Consider the following 15,315-nt stretch of genomic DNA (forward strand, 5'->3'; position numbering starts at 1 on the left):
GAAGGAATGCTTCTATGAGTGTCTTCCAACATGCCTCTGCACTCTGCAGTGGAAAATGTTTAATCATGGCAAACACACAAAGACAAAGAGTTTACAGCCAGGCACAAAGCAAGTGCTCTCCAGATTCAACTCAACTTTTCTACCACCACGATCCAAAATCATATGTGCATAAGCCACAGCTGGTTTAATTAGAGGACCCCACAGCAAAAGAAGCCATGCCCACCCAATAAACCACTCTGGAGTCCTGGAGTTCCCTTCAACACTGCAGTCCTGGCTGGGCATGCAGGACACCACCACAGGACAGACCTGAAACCCCTGATGGCCCTCACAGAGTACAAATATCACAAAAGGCAGCAGAGATATCAACCAGAATTCTTTCTGGAGCAGAAAAATGTGTCTGTCACACAGCAATGCCATGAAACAGCCCTCCAAGAAAGAGAGCAGCAAGGACACTAACCCTGCTTTGCCTCAACTAATGGGAAGTGACAAATCCCCCCAGTAATTTCAGGCAAAGATAAACCAGAGAGAAGGACCACTGCTGGAAAAAGGGACTCCAAACACTGATTTTGCCTCTTTACCACGAGATAAGCATGGGATGGAATCACAGAATCAGTAAAGTTGGAAACATCTTCAAGATGAAGCTCAACCACCACGTCCTCAAGTGCCACATCCACACATCTCAAACACCTCCAGGGTGACCTACACCAGTTTCCTGAGCAGCCAGTTCTTCACAACCCTTCAGCAAAACAGAGTTTTCCTAATATATAATCTAAACATCTCCTGGTGCAATTGAAAGCCACTTGTAGATTTGTCACATGAAAGTAATAAGGGAATAAAAAAGAACTTTAAAACAAGGCATTCCTAATATGCTCTGAAATAGTTAATCTCTAACACTTCCTCTTACAAAGGAAGCACAAGGGTGCTATTGCAGATCTAGAAGAAATGTGTTATCAGGATATAAATGTGTCATAATAACACAATAAAGAATTGTACTTTGGTGCAAGCACAATACAACCTGTGGCTGCATTAGTCACACCACTCCATCTCCTACTTAAAGCAATTTGTGAATTTTCCTGTTTGCTTTGGTAGAAAGAGCAGAAATTTCAAAAGCAATAATAAAACAGACAATAGGAAAAGCAGACTGGATTAGAAAATGTGTGCTTCATTTGTGTTAGACCTCACAGTTGCAGCACATTATGATATTGTGCACCTCAACACTCCCCATCCACACTGCAAACCACACACCACAGCTCAAGAGCTCAAATAATTTCTGTTTTTGGACACTGAACTGCTCTGAACAATTCTCAACTAAATATAAACTGGTTTCCAGAGCTAAAAAAGGCAAGTATTCAAAGATGCAGAATATTTTAGAAAGAAACTGTATTTTTCTTGAATGACTTGATGGCACAGCATTTAAAGTCTTTCTATGCTGGCTTTTTTTCTTTCCAATTTCACTTTCAATTTGTTATTAATATTCTCTGTACTGGGGATGAAGAGAATTTGAAGTTGAGAGGAGAATCACAAAGTGTGATTTGGATATTCAGAAATTCCCAGCAATTTGTGCTTCAATGTATTACTGGCCAATACACCAACTGTGATCCCAAGAAACATTCAGATACCTTTAAAAAAACCCTCAAAAGCCCAAACCAGCAAACCCAAGCAATCTAATAAATAATCTCCAGTGCAAAGGATGGACATTCTCTGCCAAGGTGCTCATAAATCTTGAAGCATTGCAAGTGGCTGCTCAACTGGAATTAAAAGTGCAGGTCAATGGAATATATAATGATGTCAAAGTGCTACAAGTAGTTTTTTTTGAGCTGAAATGTTGGTATTTTACTGCTGATTTTTCAGTGTGCTGGCAACCCACACAGCTCACCCTGCTCTGGAGCAGCTGCACCTCCTGTGTGAGGGTTTTTGAAGACCACAGCCCATGTTTACCCTACTGTGCCTCAGAAACACAAAAGAAAATCTCTCAAACATTGAAAAATGTCTCCCTGCAATAAACATATACAATTTTTCAAGCTCTTCACTTTCAAAGACAATCTTCTTTTTCATGAGGCAAGTGGGCCAATATTAAAATTCAACATTCAGTGGCAGACACAAAAAACCCACAGCCCCACAAAGAACTCTGGCCACTTCAAACACTTCAGTTTAAATTATTTAAGAGATACTAGGATTTGACAACCTTTTTTTTTTTTAACTTCTTGTCATTTGTCAAGGATTTGGGCCCCAGAGGGAAATTTTGTTTCAAATAGAAATTGCTTTGTTTAACCCCCAAACCACCAAGGGGATTGCAGAGCAGGTGCACCAGCAGGTTACTTCTCCTTTAAGCACCACCATCTGACTGACCAGACTTTAAACTGAATTTTCATGGAACTACTCTAAATTCAAGAAATCTACTCTCAATTTACCCACACTGAAGTTTCCCAAAACATACTCAAGTTTTATTATATGCAAATGAGATACTCCTGAGATAGTTTCTGCATGTTAACTAAGTCTCTGAATCAAATTTCACCTCCAAGTTTGAGGCACTACAAAGGCAGAAAATGTCCACTTCTACACCACTCAAATTCCATAGCTTTATTTGGTGGAAAAAAATTGATTTGCCAATAGCCTCTGCTGCCACAGCTGGAATATTGACAGGATCCAGATCCCCTGGAGTGTCTGAACACTACATTTCTACCTAGCACAAGATTCTTTTAGATGGCAAGTCCTTCACTGGCTGTCTCTCCCCAAGTGCTGGAGCACTCTGCAGTGGTTACCTGTCCCTATTTTGAATTCTCTAGTTGAAGAGCTGCCCTTAATTAAGATTAAAGAGCAAACAATTCTATTTCCATGGCACATTATAATTATCAGATACTGATAATTATAGTCTACACTTAGAATAATCTACTAAAATAATTTCTATTACAAATATTTAAGCAAACACACTAATGATATTTGAAATAAAACAAAGTTACTTAAGTAACAGTCTAAACACCCAAAATCAGAATTTACTTTAAAAACCCAAACCATTGCTTTATTTTTTTTATTTGCATCTACTCAACCTACTTGGTTCAAATGCTGACCCTTTCAGAATTCAGAAATGAAAAAGAGTTTAAAAGGACCAAAAACCTTGTCACCACTTTGATTCACAGACTGAAAGAAGAAAAGGGAAAGTCACATCTACTCTTTACCACAGGAGAATGGAGAATTTAAAACTACTTTAACCATCCTTAACACATCTGCTGGTTTATGTAAACAGAGTATCTGAATTAACTGCAGATATCAGTGTCCAGGACACAGTTCCATGTTCTTCAGCTTTAGTTACATACGATCACCATACACATGTAGGCTAACAAATACCACAAAAATCCAGTTTTGCCTTGTCTCACTGAGGTTAAACAGCAAACACAGCCTTTCAGCCCAACATATTTCAGGCTCTGGACTGGTGGATGGATGTCCTACAGGACAAATATCCTCCAGAACCACTGTCTTGTTTAAACAGGGACAGAGTGGTGGCTGCATTGGTCTGGCCTAAAAAATAAACACTGGTTCCAGTCTCTCTTGATCTGAAAGTTCTCAACTGGTGCCATTTCACTTGTCTCAGAACTTTCCCTTCCTCATCGTTCCTCATCAACTTTCCTTTCCTTTCCCCATCACTTCCCAGCCCTTGGGCTCTCCAGCCCAGAGCTCCTGCTCACAGTTGCCATGGAGAGGAAAAGCTTGGTAGGAGCACTGGGGAGAGAAAAGAGACCAAGGAGCTTCAGATACTTCAGCAACCTTTCCCAGGAGGGGGGAAAATACAGAACAAACCCCACCCCTCCAGAACTGACCACACTGACCACAGAAAGGACTTTCCATTTTCCCCAAAAAAAGATGAAAATTTTGGTTTCAAGCTCCACAAGCCAAGTCAAACCACACTACTCTTAGATGAAAGTCCATCTTTAGTAAAGCAGAACTGGGCTGGTTTTGTTTTCCAGATCGTGAGTCACTGCAGAAACTTCTCAACATAAAGAGCAGCTGCCAGTTCTATACCATGTCCTGGGAGCAGAGCACTCCTTAGAGAAGATGCCCTCTCCTACATTCTCCTTCCTTCTGTAAACTTTGCCTTTTTACTGCCCTCCACTCCCTCCTATTTTGGTCTGGTTTAATAAACACACACTTGCTGTCCCATATTATTGCTTTGCAGCAGGCACGTTTCAAATGGGACTCCACAGCAACACAGGAGTTTTTGTTAGATATCACTGAGAAAACTGGAAACAGTTGATGACAATGTGTAAGAAAAGCTTTTTTTGGTGTTCTTTCTTTCCTTTCACAGCAGAATGCAGAAACTGGATAGAGCTGCATGTTTGCCCCAGCAATATCCAAACTGGTTCTTTAATTAAAAGTCAACCTCTTGGGAGAACATTTGCTCAGCTTCCACCAAAGAAAAAACAGCAGTAAAATGAATGAGTTCAACATAAAATAAGAATATATTATGAAAAGTAGTGCCAAAATAGAAAAATCTAAATATTTTTCTTGGGATGGGCTGAAATTAAAGGCTTTGACTTTCACAAAACACTTTCTTCCCTTTTAAAAATGCCAACATGATAATCATGTTTCTAATATTCACAGTCAAACAGTCTCTTCCAGAAAAATTTTCTAAAAGATGCATTTGTAACAACTCGTAGGTGCAGCTCCAATTTGAATATTACTCTGCAGTAATCACACCTAACCCAAATTCATTTATTTAGTCTGGAGAAAAGAAAAATCCAGCCATAAATAAAACTTAAAAACTAAACAAACATTAAAAAGGAGGCATTCCAAGCACCAAAAAAGCTTTGGAAGTTGAAAAACAAATGAAAAAAATCACTGGTTATTAGACTAGATCCTGAGTGCACTCACATCACAGAAATTCTCACACATGTTCCCAAGCAAAGTTTGACTCCTGCCTTCCCTTGTACAAAAATAGGTCTTTATGTTCTTTTAAAACTGTGAAACTTTTGGCTGCTTCCTTTTTCAGTCTGCACACCTGTCAGCATGCACTTTTATATCAAACTAGGGTTCTCAACTGATTTCACTTTTAAGAATTTACTTTCCCAACATCATGGCCATCAGCACTCCCTGAGGAGCCAGGAATACAAACCCCCATGATCTATGGAATCATTTTAACATTTGGATAACAAATGCAAATGCAGCACAAGCAGCAGGTGAGATCACTTTGAGAAGGACTCAGAGGCACAACCCTTTAGAGCCTAGAACCCAGGCAAAGGAAAAAACCCAACAGAATCACAGGTAGCACAAACAAAATGATTCTCAGGAACAGCTGGACAATTTCTTGGGACACACTCAGATAAGCTGTAACAAATGTAATGAGTTAGTGAGCCCTGAGAGCCAGCCCCAACCCACTAAAATCCACATTTATTCACCTTACACCTGTTCTGTGCAACACAATGAGCACTTCCAGAATTTTACTGCAGATCTACAGAAAAAGTTTGCCCAATAAAGTCATTGCAGCACGTTTTCTCTTACAACACACACACATCCTTCGATCAGGGCAGGTATTGGCTGCTCAGAGCTCCTGAGATGACTGACAAAGCTCTCCTCAGATAAGCTGCCAATTTACAACTCAATGCAGCAGGATCAGCCCCACATTTACTCCTCTGGCCTTCCACACGATTTCTTTGTTAAGAATCGTCTCCTACATTTTTCAGGACTGGCATGAGGAACTAGTGATCCTTCCCTCGAGAGCACAAGTCCGAGTGCAGATCAGTACATGGTAAATAAGAGCACAGCAGGTTTCATTTAGAGAAGAGGGAAGCCCAGGTGAGGCGTTTGGGAGGCTGGTAAATCTTCTCCCACGGCACACAAAGGAGGCTGCATATCTTAATGTTGTATCTCAGTGTCTCCACTTCCACAATTCTTCAGTTCAGATAAAAAATTACTACAGACACACCAAATGCAGCACCTGGTACCCAGCTAAATTCTTTCACTCTGAAGATAAAAGCACACTGGGAAATAACTGGTTAACTGAAGTAATGGTCAATCCCTGCAAACGCTCAGACAAGCAAAATCCAACTACAAGTATTATTTCTTGTATTTTAAGATATATATTGTGTATTTGTTTGTTTAACAGACTGATGATCTCAGCTGAAATCTAGATTTATAGCTCTTCCTAAAACTAGTTTTCTGATGAAGAAAAATCAATAAACAAAAAATGAAGGACTTCTAGGCCTCCCCATTAAACCCTTCTCTTCAAATTCTGCAACATATGAAAAATACTTAGTAACTATAATGCAACAGTGACAAGCCTCAAGTGGAATTTACATTGGACAGGGAATGGCAAAAACGTTTAGTGATACAAGTTATACAGGATACCTGTCCCAGCAGTTCATCCACCTTCTGGGGGTGCAAAGGGTGAGAGGGAAGGGACATTACACATACAAAATCCCTCTACCAAAAGTATATCCAGTAGAATAAAAAGAAATAATTGTTATTCACACAGTATGTTTTTATTGTACCATGACTAAGTGGTATATTTGGCATTTTATCTTTTCTAAGATTCCATTTCTTTAAATAGTTTAATAATATTATTTTATATTATAATAATATTAATTTATTACCATATTATAGTAGAAAGTACTCCTACATCTAAGTTCAAGATAAATCATAAGCTTCCCACCAGAGCACAGAACCTGAAGCTTTCTTGGCCAGAAACATTGCTCTGTGATCTTTTAATTCATTGTTAGATGTAAGTTAGAAAAAACTGTAGCAAGTCCATCCCCCATTTAAGTGGGATGTGATTTATGTGTAAAAGCGAGGTTGGCAGCAGAGTTTGACTGGGATGGCAATTATTCAATAGCCAGCTCTCAAAAACACTCCAGCCCCTCAGAGGACATCCTGGCAGTGGCTGGAGGGTGAGGGGAGAAGGACTGTTCACCATCTCTACTGGGAAAAACTGTCAGGAGTCAGTGCAAGCCAGGGGGAGCCGCTCCTCGGAGCCCTCCAGTACAGCACAGGAGCTGTCACTGTGTCCCAATTTGTGTGTAAGACAAGGATGTGAGATAATGACCCCCAGTATGTAACACAGGGCTATGGAATAACCCCCCTGTATCTAACACAGGGCTATGGAATAACCCCTGTATCTAACACAGGGCTATGGAATAACCCCTGTATGTAACACAGGGCTATGGAATAACCCCCCTGTATCTAACATAGGGCTATGGAATAACCCCTGTATGTAACACAGGGCTATGGAATAACCCCCCTGTATCTAACACAGGGCTATGGAATAACCCCAGTATCTAACACAGGGCTATGGAATAACTCCTGTATGTAACACAGGGCTATGGAATAACCCCAGTATCTAACACAGGGCTATGGAATAACCCCTGTATGTAACACAGGGCTATGGAATAACCCCCCTGTATCTAACACAGGGCTATGGAATAACTCCTGTATCTAACACAGGGCTATGGAATAACTCCTGTATGTAACACAGGGCTATGGAATAACCGCAGTATCTAACACAGGGCTATGGAATAACCCCTGTATGTAACACAGAGCTATGGAATAACCCCCCTGTATCTAACACAGGGCTATGGAATAACCCCCCTGTATCTAACACAGGGCTATGGAATAACCCCCCTGTATGTAACACAGGGCTATGGAATAACCCCCCTGTATGTAACACAGGGCTATGGAATAACCCCCCTGTATGTAACACAGGGCTATGGAATAACTCCTGTATCTAACACAGGGCTATGGAATAACTCCTGTATCTAACACAGGGCTATGGAATAACTCCTGTATGTAACACAGGGCTATGGAATAACCCCCCTGTATCTAACACAGGGCTATGGAATAACCCCCCTGTATCTAACACAGGGCTATGGAATAACCCCCCTGTATCTAACACAGGGCTATGGAATAACCCCCCTGTATCTAACACAGGGCTATGGAATAACCCCTGTATGTAACACAGGGCTATGGAATAACCCCAGTATCTAACACAGGGCTATGGAATAACCCCTGTATCTAACACAGGGCTATGGAATAACCCCCCTGTATCTAACACAGGGCTATGGAATAACCCCTGTATCTAACACAGGGCTATGGAATAACCCCCCTGTATCTAACACAGGGCTATGGAATAACCCCCCTGTATGTAACACAGGGCTATGGAATAACCCCCCTGTATGTAACACAGGGCTATGGAATAACCCCAGTATCTAACACAGGGCTATGGAATAACCCCTGTATGTAACACAGGGCTATGGAATAACCCCAGTATCTAACACAGGGCTATGGAATAACTCTTGTATGTAACACAGGGCTATGGAATAACCCCCCTGTATCTAACACAGGGCTATGGAATAACCCCTGTATCTAACACAGGGCTATGGAATAACCCCCCTGTATGTAACACAGGGCTATGGAATAACCCCCCAGTATCTAACACAGGCTATGGAATAACCCCTGTATGTAACACAGGGCTATGGAATAACCCCAGTATCTAACACAGGGCTATGGAATAACCCCCCTGTATCTAACACAGGGCTATGGAATAACCCCCCAGTATCTAACACAGGCTATGGAATAACCCCTGTATGTAACACAGGGCTATGGAATAACCCCAGTATCTAACACAGGGCTATGGAATAACCCCTGTATCTAACACAGAGCTATGGAATAACCCCCCAGTATCTGAACAGAGCTGAGCACCAACCCCAGCTCAGGGTGCACCCTGGAGCCCCTGGAAGAACCTGGGAGACACAACCCCAGCCCTGCCCTGCTCTGACCTCCCCTCTGCTCCACCAGACACAGAGATCCTGATGAGACAAACCCTGTCCTGCTGTCAGTGCTGCTCTGAGGGCCGGCATCTCCTGCTGGATTATGCCAGGAGCCAGATTTCCATCAGTGGCACTGGGATTTCAGATTTCCATCAGTGGCACTGGCATTTCAGATTTCCATCAGTGGCACTGGGATTTCAGATTTCCATCAGTGGCACTGGGATTTCAGATTTCCATCAGTGGCACTGGGATTTCAGATTTCCAGCAGTGGCACTGGCATTTCAGATTTCCATCAGTGGCACTGGGATTTCAGATTTCCATCAGTGGCACTGGGATTTCAGATTTCCATCAGTGGCACTGGGATTTCAGATTTCCAGCAGTGGCACTGGCATTTCAGATTTCCAGCAGTGCCACCCTGGCTCCCAGAGCAGGTGTTTGTCCAGGAGGAGGCATGGACTGAGCTGCCTGAATGAAAACTTTGTACTTTCCTTGCAGAAAGGCAAGAGTTATCCAGGAGGGAGGGAGACCTCTAGGCAAACACTGAATTAATGAGAACCACCAGTAAATTGCCAAAATAACAACACAAACGTTTTAACTCTCAAAAACTCGGGAGAGAGCACCTAAGGATTAAAATGCTTACACTTCTCTTAAGAAAGTTAAGTGAAGTCATCCTACCAAGTGAGAAATAAACATATAAATTATCCAAATGGTTTCTGATACAACTAAATACCACATAAAACCTGTCTATGCTTGTACAACAATGCACAGAGAGCTATCTTCTGATTTGCCAAAACACTTAGCACATTTGAAAAATGGCATACACCCATTCTCTGCAGAACTCATTTTAAACCTGGATGCTCATGTAAAAAATATTATCCTGACCTAGCCAGTTAAAATCATAAAAATATTATTTCCCTGACATAAGCGCTCCCAAAAAAGTAATAAAAATGAAAGTTATCACAGCTAAGAAGAAAATGGAGAGTTAAAAGTCAAGAGAGTATTTGAGTATTTTAGAGTGTTCCTTCTGTGAAGCCAGGTCTCAATCTTTATAAAAAAAATTTCAATTTGATTGCAGGACATTCCTGCAACAGGTAAACTAACATCTTCTAAAAATTATCTCTAAATAAATTTAGTACTGTATGTACTTATTTTGATTCATTTAGGTTCTCAAGCATATGGATATAAGTTTAAAAAAATATATAGACAAACATACAGAGCTTTTTAAAGTAACCATTATGAAGTCACAGAATGAGCTGATATCATTAACTCACCAAAATAAAAACAAATTACACATTTAGCACCCACTACTTCCCCCTTTTAAAAAGTCATCAGCTAACTACTCGGAACTACATTCCTTTTTTAATTAAGATGCAATGCATTCACATCAACAACCTGTTCCTCCTCCCTTCCAAACTGGCCAAATACTGGAACAACAGCAGTGCCTGCCATCCTGCAGCCCAAATTACCTATAAGTTGAACTACTCTCCTGGTTCAGAGACATAAAAAAAAAAAAAAAAAGAAAGAAAAGAAAAATAAAATAAAATATTCTAAGCTTGAATTCCATTCTGGAACAAGTTCAAATAAATCCAAAGTGCTTAAGTTTAAATAAAAGAATTTCTGAAGCTTGGTGAATGAACCAATTAAGGACAAACAGAAATGCAGGCCTTAAAAATTTCCCAATTTTTCCACTAGAATGGAAAAAAAAAAAATCACAATTACGTTTAATGAATTTTAACCCCAACATGAGTTTTAAAGGTTGCCATAGCTTAAGATAAACGCAGTGTTTAAATGCAAGACCTCTGACTCAACCTCCACCTTTTAATCTTTGTGTTGAACTCAAACTAGGTTTACATCCTTGCAACGAGGCCCTGTGCACTTTTCCCCAAACTATAACAATGCAATCTCCATTTTGAACAATGCACCTCATTTCCCTCCTTGGAAAGCTACTTTTGTCTTAAAGCCAGTAGATGCTGGATCCAGTTATAGCTCTGACCTCAAGAGCCTGAAAATTCTCGGTGTTTATAGTTTTTTGGTTTTTTAAGCCACTTCAACTTACATGCGCTTCCTTTCCTTTCAACATCAAGTTGTATTTGCAAGCACAAGCCAGCCTTTCCTGTATTTAATTGAAAAGACCTCTTTGCAAGGCATGCCTCTCGTTTCCCTTGTTTTTAAATTTAAAGTGAATGCTCCACGACACTTCTGACATTGTTTGCAACACGTCCTGGTGGATCGCGCATTTCTGCGGTCACCAGGTTCCCCATGAATATTTGCAAAGCATCCCCTTGTTCCAGCAAGTGCCGCCCGCCCTCCCCGTGCCTGCGTTTGTGAGCATCTTCCAATGCTCCCCGCGTCCCCGGGGCTGCCAGTGGTTATTTGCATCCCCTCTCCCTGGGAGTGCTTGCGGGCATCCCTCACATCCTCGCATGGGAGTGCGGAGCGTATTTGCCAACCTAGAGGGAGCATGTGGGGTGCCCTCGACTTGTTTGAGTTCGCCCACGGACTCTCTACCTGGGGTGCTGCTGTAGGTGCTGTGGCTCCTGAAGCTGCTCTCAGTGCAATAACTGGCATCGTCTTCATCCTCCATCTCTTCGGGGTAGTCAGAGTCGTCGTCGTCCTCCTCCTCCATTATCTCCTCCTCCTCTTCTTCCTCGGAGTCCTGGTTATCCTCGGGGTCTCCCTCCTCCTCCTCCTCGGACACCATGCTCTCCTCCTCCTCCTCCTCGCTCTCATGATCGTCGTACACCACTTTGCTGATGCTCCTCCTGGACGAGGCAGCCCTGCCTTGGCTGTTGCAGCTGCCTCCTGCGCCTCCTCCTCCCCCTGCTCCTGCCGCCCCGGCCCTGCCCCTGCCCTTACCGCCGCTGCCTCCCCCACCGGGGGTGCTGCTGCCGCCGCCGCCCGCCTTCCTCTTGCCGCCCCCCCTGGGCGAGGCGGCGGCGGCGAGCGACGAGGCCTGGGCAGCGCCGGCTCCCTTCTGCTTGGGCCCCGCCGTCTCCGCCTGGGCCGCGGCCGCCCACCTGCCGCGGCTGCTGCCGCGCTGCCGGGAGCGCAGCCCGCCGATGGGGCCTGCCGGGGCCGGGGCGCTCGCCGGAGCGGCGGCCGCCGCCGGCTGCTGCTGCTTGGGCGGCCTGCCGCGCCGGCCCCGCATCGCTGGGCGCTGGCCGAGGGGGAAGGGAGGGGAAGGGCGGCTCGGGAGGGCGCTCGGAGTCCGGACAGGCGGCTACGGGCAAGCTCCGCGCCCCGCGGAGGGCGCGGGGCCGGGGCGGGGGGGGGGCCGGGCCGAGCGGGCCGCGGCTCAACGCGAATCGCCGGCGCCCCGCTCCGGATCGCCGCCGGCCGCCATCTTGTTCCCCGCCTGCGCCTCGGCCGCTCCGCGCTGACTGGGGGAAGCGGCACCAGGCCCCGAGCGCCTCACGTGACCGCCGCGCCCGCCGCCGCCGCCAGGGGGCGCGCCCGCCGCGGCCGTGAGGGAACCGCCGCGACGGGGCGGCCCCGCGAGCCCCGGACCCAGCACCGACACCGACACCAAACCCGGACCGAACCCGAACGCGGCACCGAGCCCGACACTGACACCAAACCCGGCCCGAACCCGAACCCGGCACCGACATCGACCCCAGGCACCGACATCGACCCCAGGCACCGACAACGGCGCCGTCACCGACGCCGACGGCGACACCCAACCCGAACCCGGCACCGACCCCCACCCCGAATCCGACCCCGGCACCGACCGCAGGCACCGCCACCGCTCCTCGCCCCTTTTTGCTCCGCTTGCCCCTTTCCCTTCCGCCGGCACCCGGCGCGCCCCCGCCCCAGCTCACGGTCCCGGCACCGCCGCTCCCTCAGCCGGCGCTGCCCCGGCCTCACCCTCTCCCCACAGCGGAGTCGCTGGGCCCGTGGCCGGGGTCTCTCCCAGAGCTCGGCCCGAGGGAGCCCCGGGCCCGTCGGGAACAGCTCTGAGCGAGGTGCGCGCAGGGCCCTGGCACGGGCTCCCCACGAGGGTCTGCATTCTCCTCCAAATCAGAGCCCCGGGTGTCCCCTCGGGAGAGGCTTCCCTCCGCCATCGGCACCAAGCAGCTCCTCTGACCACTGACACTCAGCTCTGGCCGTGCTTTGACTCCTCGCCCGTTAAACCCCATTTACAGCTCACCCTTCCACAGCCAGCACCCGTGTAAAGCAAACACTGAGATCACACACGGACCCACCATCACTGTTTTGCCCATCCACTTTCTCTAATCTCTGTTTCCACAGTTCTCTGGAGCACTAGGAAAAGAGATGGGCTCCTTCTGCTTTGTATTCCCTCTGGTTGTCTCATTTGCCAGAGCCTACAAAGAGCTAAAAATCAACAAAAACCAGTTGTACAGTTGGGTTTCCAATGCCACCACTTGAATTCAGGGTATCAGTTTCATAAGCAAAAGCAGTGCAAACTGAAAGTCAGCCCAAGGCACACAGATATCTTGCATTTCCTACAACCAGCCTTCCTTTTCATTGCTAGACCGAGACAGCTTCAGGATTTCAGAGAGCCAGAAGTCTTATCATTAGAAAATCAGTTTACATGTTCATTTCTTTCAGTCCCTTGCTTATACATCTGAGCAAGGTAAAACCCAACACTGGTCATGCCACAAACATGGCAGTGACATGTCCAATATATCATTTAATTTGCATTCTTCAATAGTAATTTTTGAAGTCCTTTTGTTCATTAACTTGTTGCTCAGGCCGAGCACCTCATTAAACCCACAAACCTGCCACAGCATCAAGCACACAACAATGACTGCAGGGTTTAGCCCAATTTGCCCTCTATATCCAGCTTTTTATCTGCAGCTCTTTTATATTCAGTGTTGCTGCTGCATAGGCCCAAAGCCCTGAACACAGGATGATACACACAGCATCAGCCAACACTGCCCATTCCCATTTACACCTTTCTTTCTACTCAAATTGTATTCTGAACCTTTCCAAGTCACCTTTAGATTGCTTATGTGGGGCTGATTTTTGCTACGTCTCACAAGGTGGCAGAGGGTTGTGGTAACTCTTTAAATACATGAATATACAGACACACATTTTCCATTATCTCCTTCTGGTATCATGGGAAAAACACCTGTGCATTCTGCCATCAGTACTGAGAATCTAGCAAAGGTACCTCTCTGCTGCACCAATCACACAGCCTGCAGCATTCTGAGAGCATTAACACCTCAAACACTGTGGATTTTGTGTATTTGTGGTAGATCAAAGGTGCTGAGAATCATGTGCTTCTGAACTATGAACCAGAGTATCTGTCTCTTAATCTCATCCCTTACCAGTTGGTGATGTGGAAGTGCTTACTGAATTTTCATTTTGTAGGTGGAGAAATGGGTGCACAGAGAGGTGTTACCTTCAGGGACAGGATATAAATTAGTCCTTTCCAACACACAGCACAGTAGAGAAATCAACCCCAACCCCAAAACCTGCTCATTCCACTCAGTAGAGTAGAATACACTGATTTGGAATTTGGAGCTCCTATTTGGAGTCTGCTGGTTTGAGCATGTTTATAAGTGAATTGAATACAGCAGGAAGAGGAATTTCTGAGGATGGAAGCAGGGTAGAGTTTCCACCCAAGACAGATGGAGAAAAAGCCTCCTGTGCCAAGGCACTTTGGAGAAGATGAAGAGCCCAGTTGTTCCCAGCTGTGGTCTGGGTGGGCTCCTTTCTCCAAGGATAAGGGAAAGAACTGAACCCACAGCTGGATGGCAGTCAGAACAAGGGAGCATAGGCTCTTGCTTAAATGATTGAGATGCTTTTGTCCAGTCCTCCACTCCAAACTATTTCATAACTTGTGTTAGGAATTGTATTCAGGTGTTCAGCTCTCAAATCAAATCCACAGACATTTTTCTAAGAGTAATGTTACACTAGAGCTCCAGCAGACTGGAAGTCAGGTGTAGGAAGGCAGGAAGGGCTTACATGACTTTTGCTGAGGTAATTCAATATAGTTCCAATTGTCATTTTATTTAGATGATGAAAACCAAAGTATATCAATGTACTGTTATGCTGAATTCTACTAATATTCCATCACATAATTAGTAAAAAATAACATCATATTTGCTGTTCTGAAAATGAACTGATTATCTTGTCCCCAACACTCCACCTTATACTTGACTCCAGGAAATTCAGCATTATGCTTCTGTCCCATTTTTCCTTACTCCAGATGAATAGTCCCTCAAGTATCTTGTAACAGGTCAGCTTTAAGTGAATGCCTCATCAGAAGAATAAGTCAACAGATACCTGTAAAATCTTCAACAAATGTTGTCTGCATAAAACTTTAGTTCATCACTTTGTATTTCAAAGAGAGTCAAAATCTAAGATATACTTTGAAATACTAGAATTCAAGCAGCACAGGTGACATTAACTAAGTTGAGGTGTTCAGTAGTTGAAAAAGTACTTACAGAAAACAAACTGATATAGGTAAGAATGATCTTATTTTAAATTCAAGATAAGTTTTCTTGTCCAAAATATTGAAAGCAACTACCAGTGCCAAGAAGTCCCCTCTATAAATCTTCAGCTGCTACTGCAGAGGTTTTTTTCAGACTTGTAC

At 44.6% G+C, this 15,315-nt stretch overlaps 1 protein-coding gene across 10 annotated transcripts in view; it reads right to left on the reverse strand.

Annotated features, from left to right (window-relative positions):
• The window catches only part of BPTF (bromodomain PHD finger transcription factor), a 55,688-nt gene extending 43,557 nt beyond the window's left edge, over positions 1-12,131 (reverse strand). For all 10 annotated transcript variants that reach the window (XM_071451177.1, XM_071451180.1, XM_071451185.1 and 7 more), the window contains exon 1: positions 11,262-12,131. In XM_071451177.1, the coding sequence (XP_071307278.1) occupies positions 11,262-11,901 (640 nt within the window). In that variant the 5' untranslated portion in view covers positions 11,902-12,131. The remainder of the gene's footprint in view (positions 1-11,261) is intronic.
• Positions 12,132-15,315: the final 3,184 nt, after the last annotated feature.

This window comes from Agelaius tricolor, unplaced genomic scaffold (genome assembly GCF_023055355.1).
Source record: "Agelaius tricolor isolate 1412-34295 unplaced genomic scaffold, bAgeTri1.0.p SCAF_32, whole genome shotgun sequence".
In the NCBI taxonomy this organism is placed as follows: domain Eukaryota; kingdom Metazoa; phylum Chordata; class Aves; order Passeriformes; family Icteridae; genus Agelaius; species Agelaius tricolor.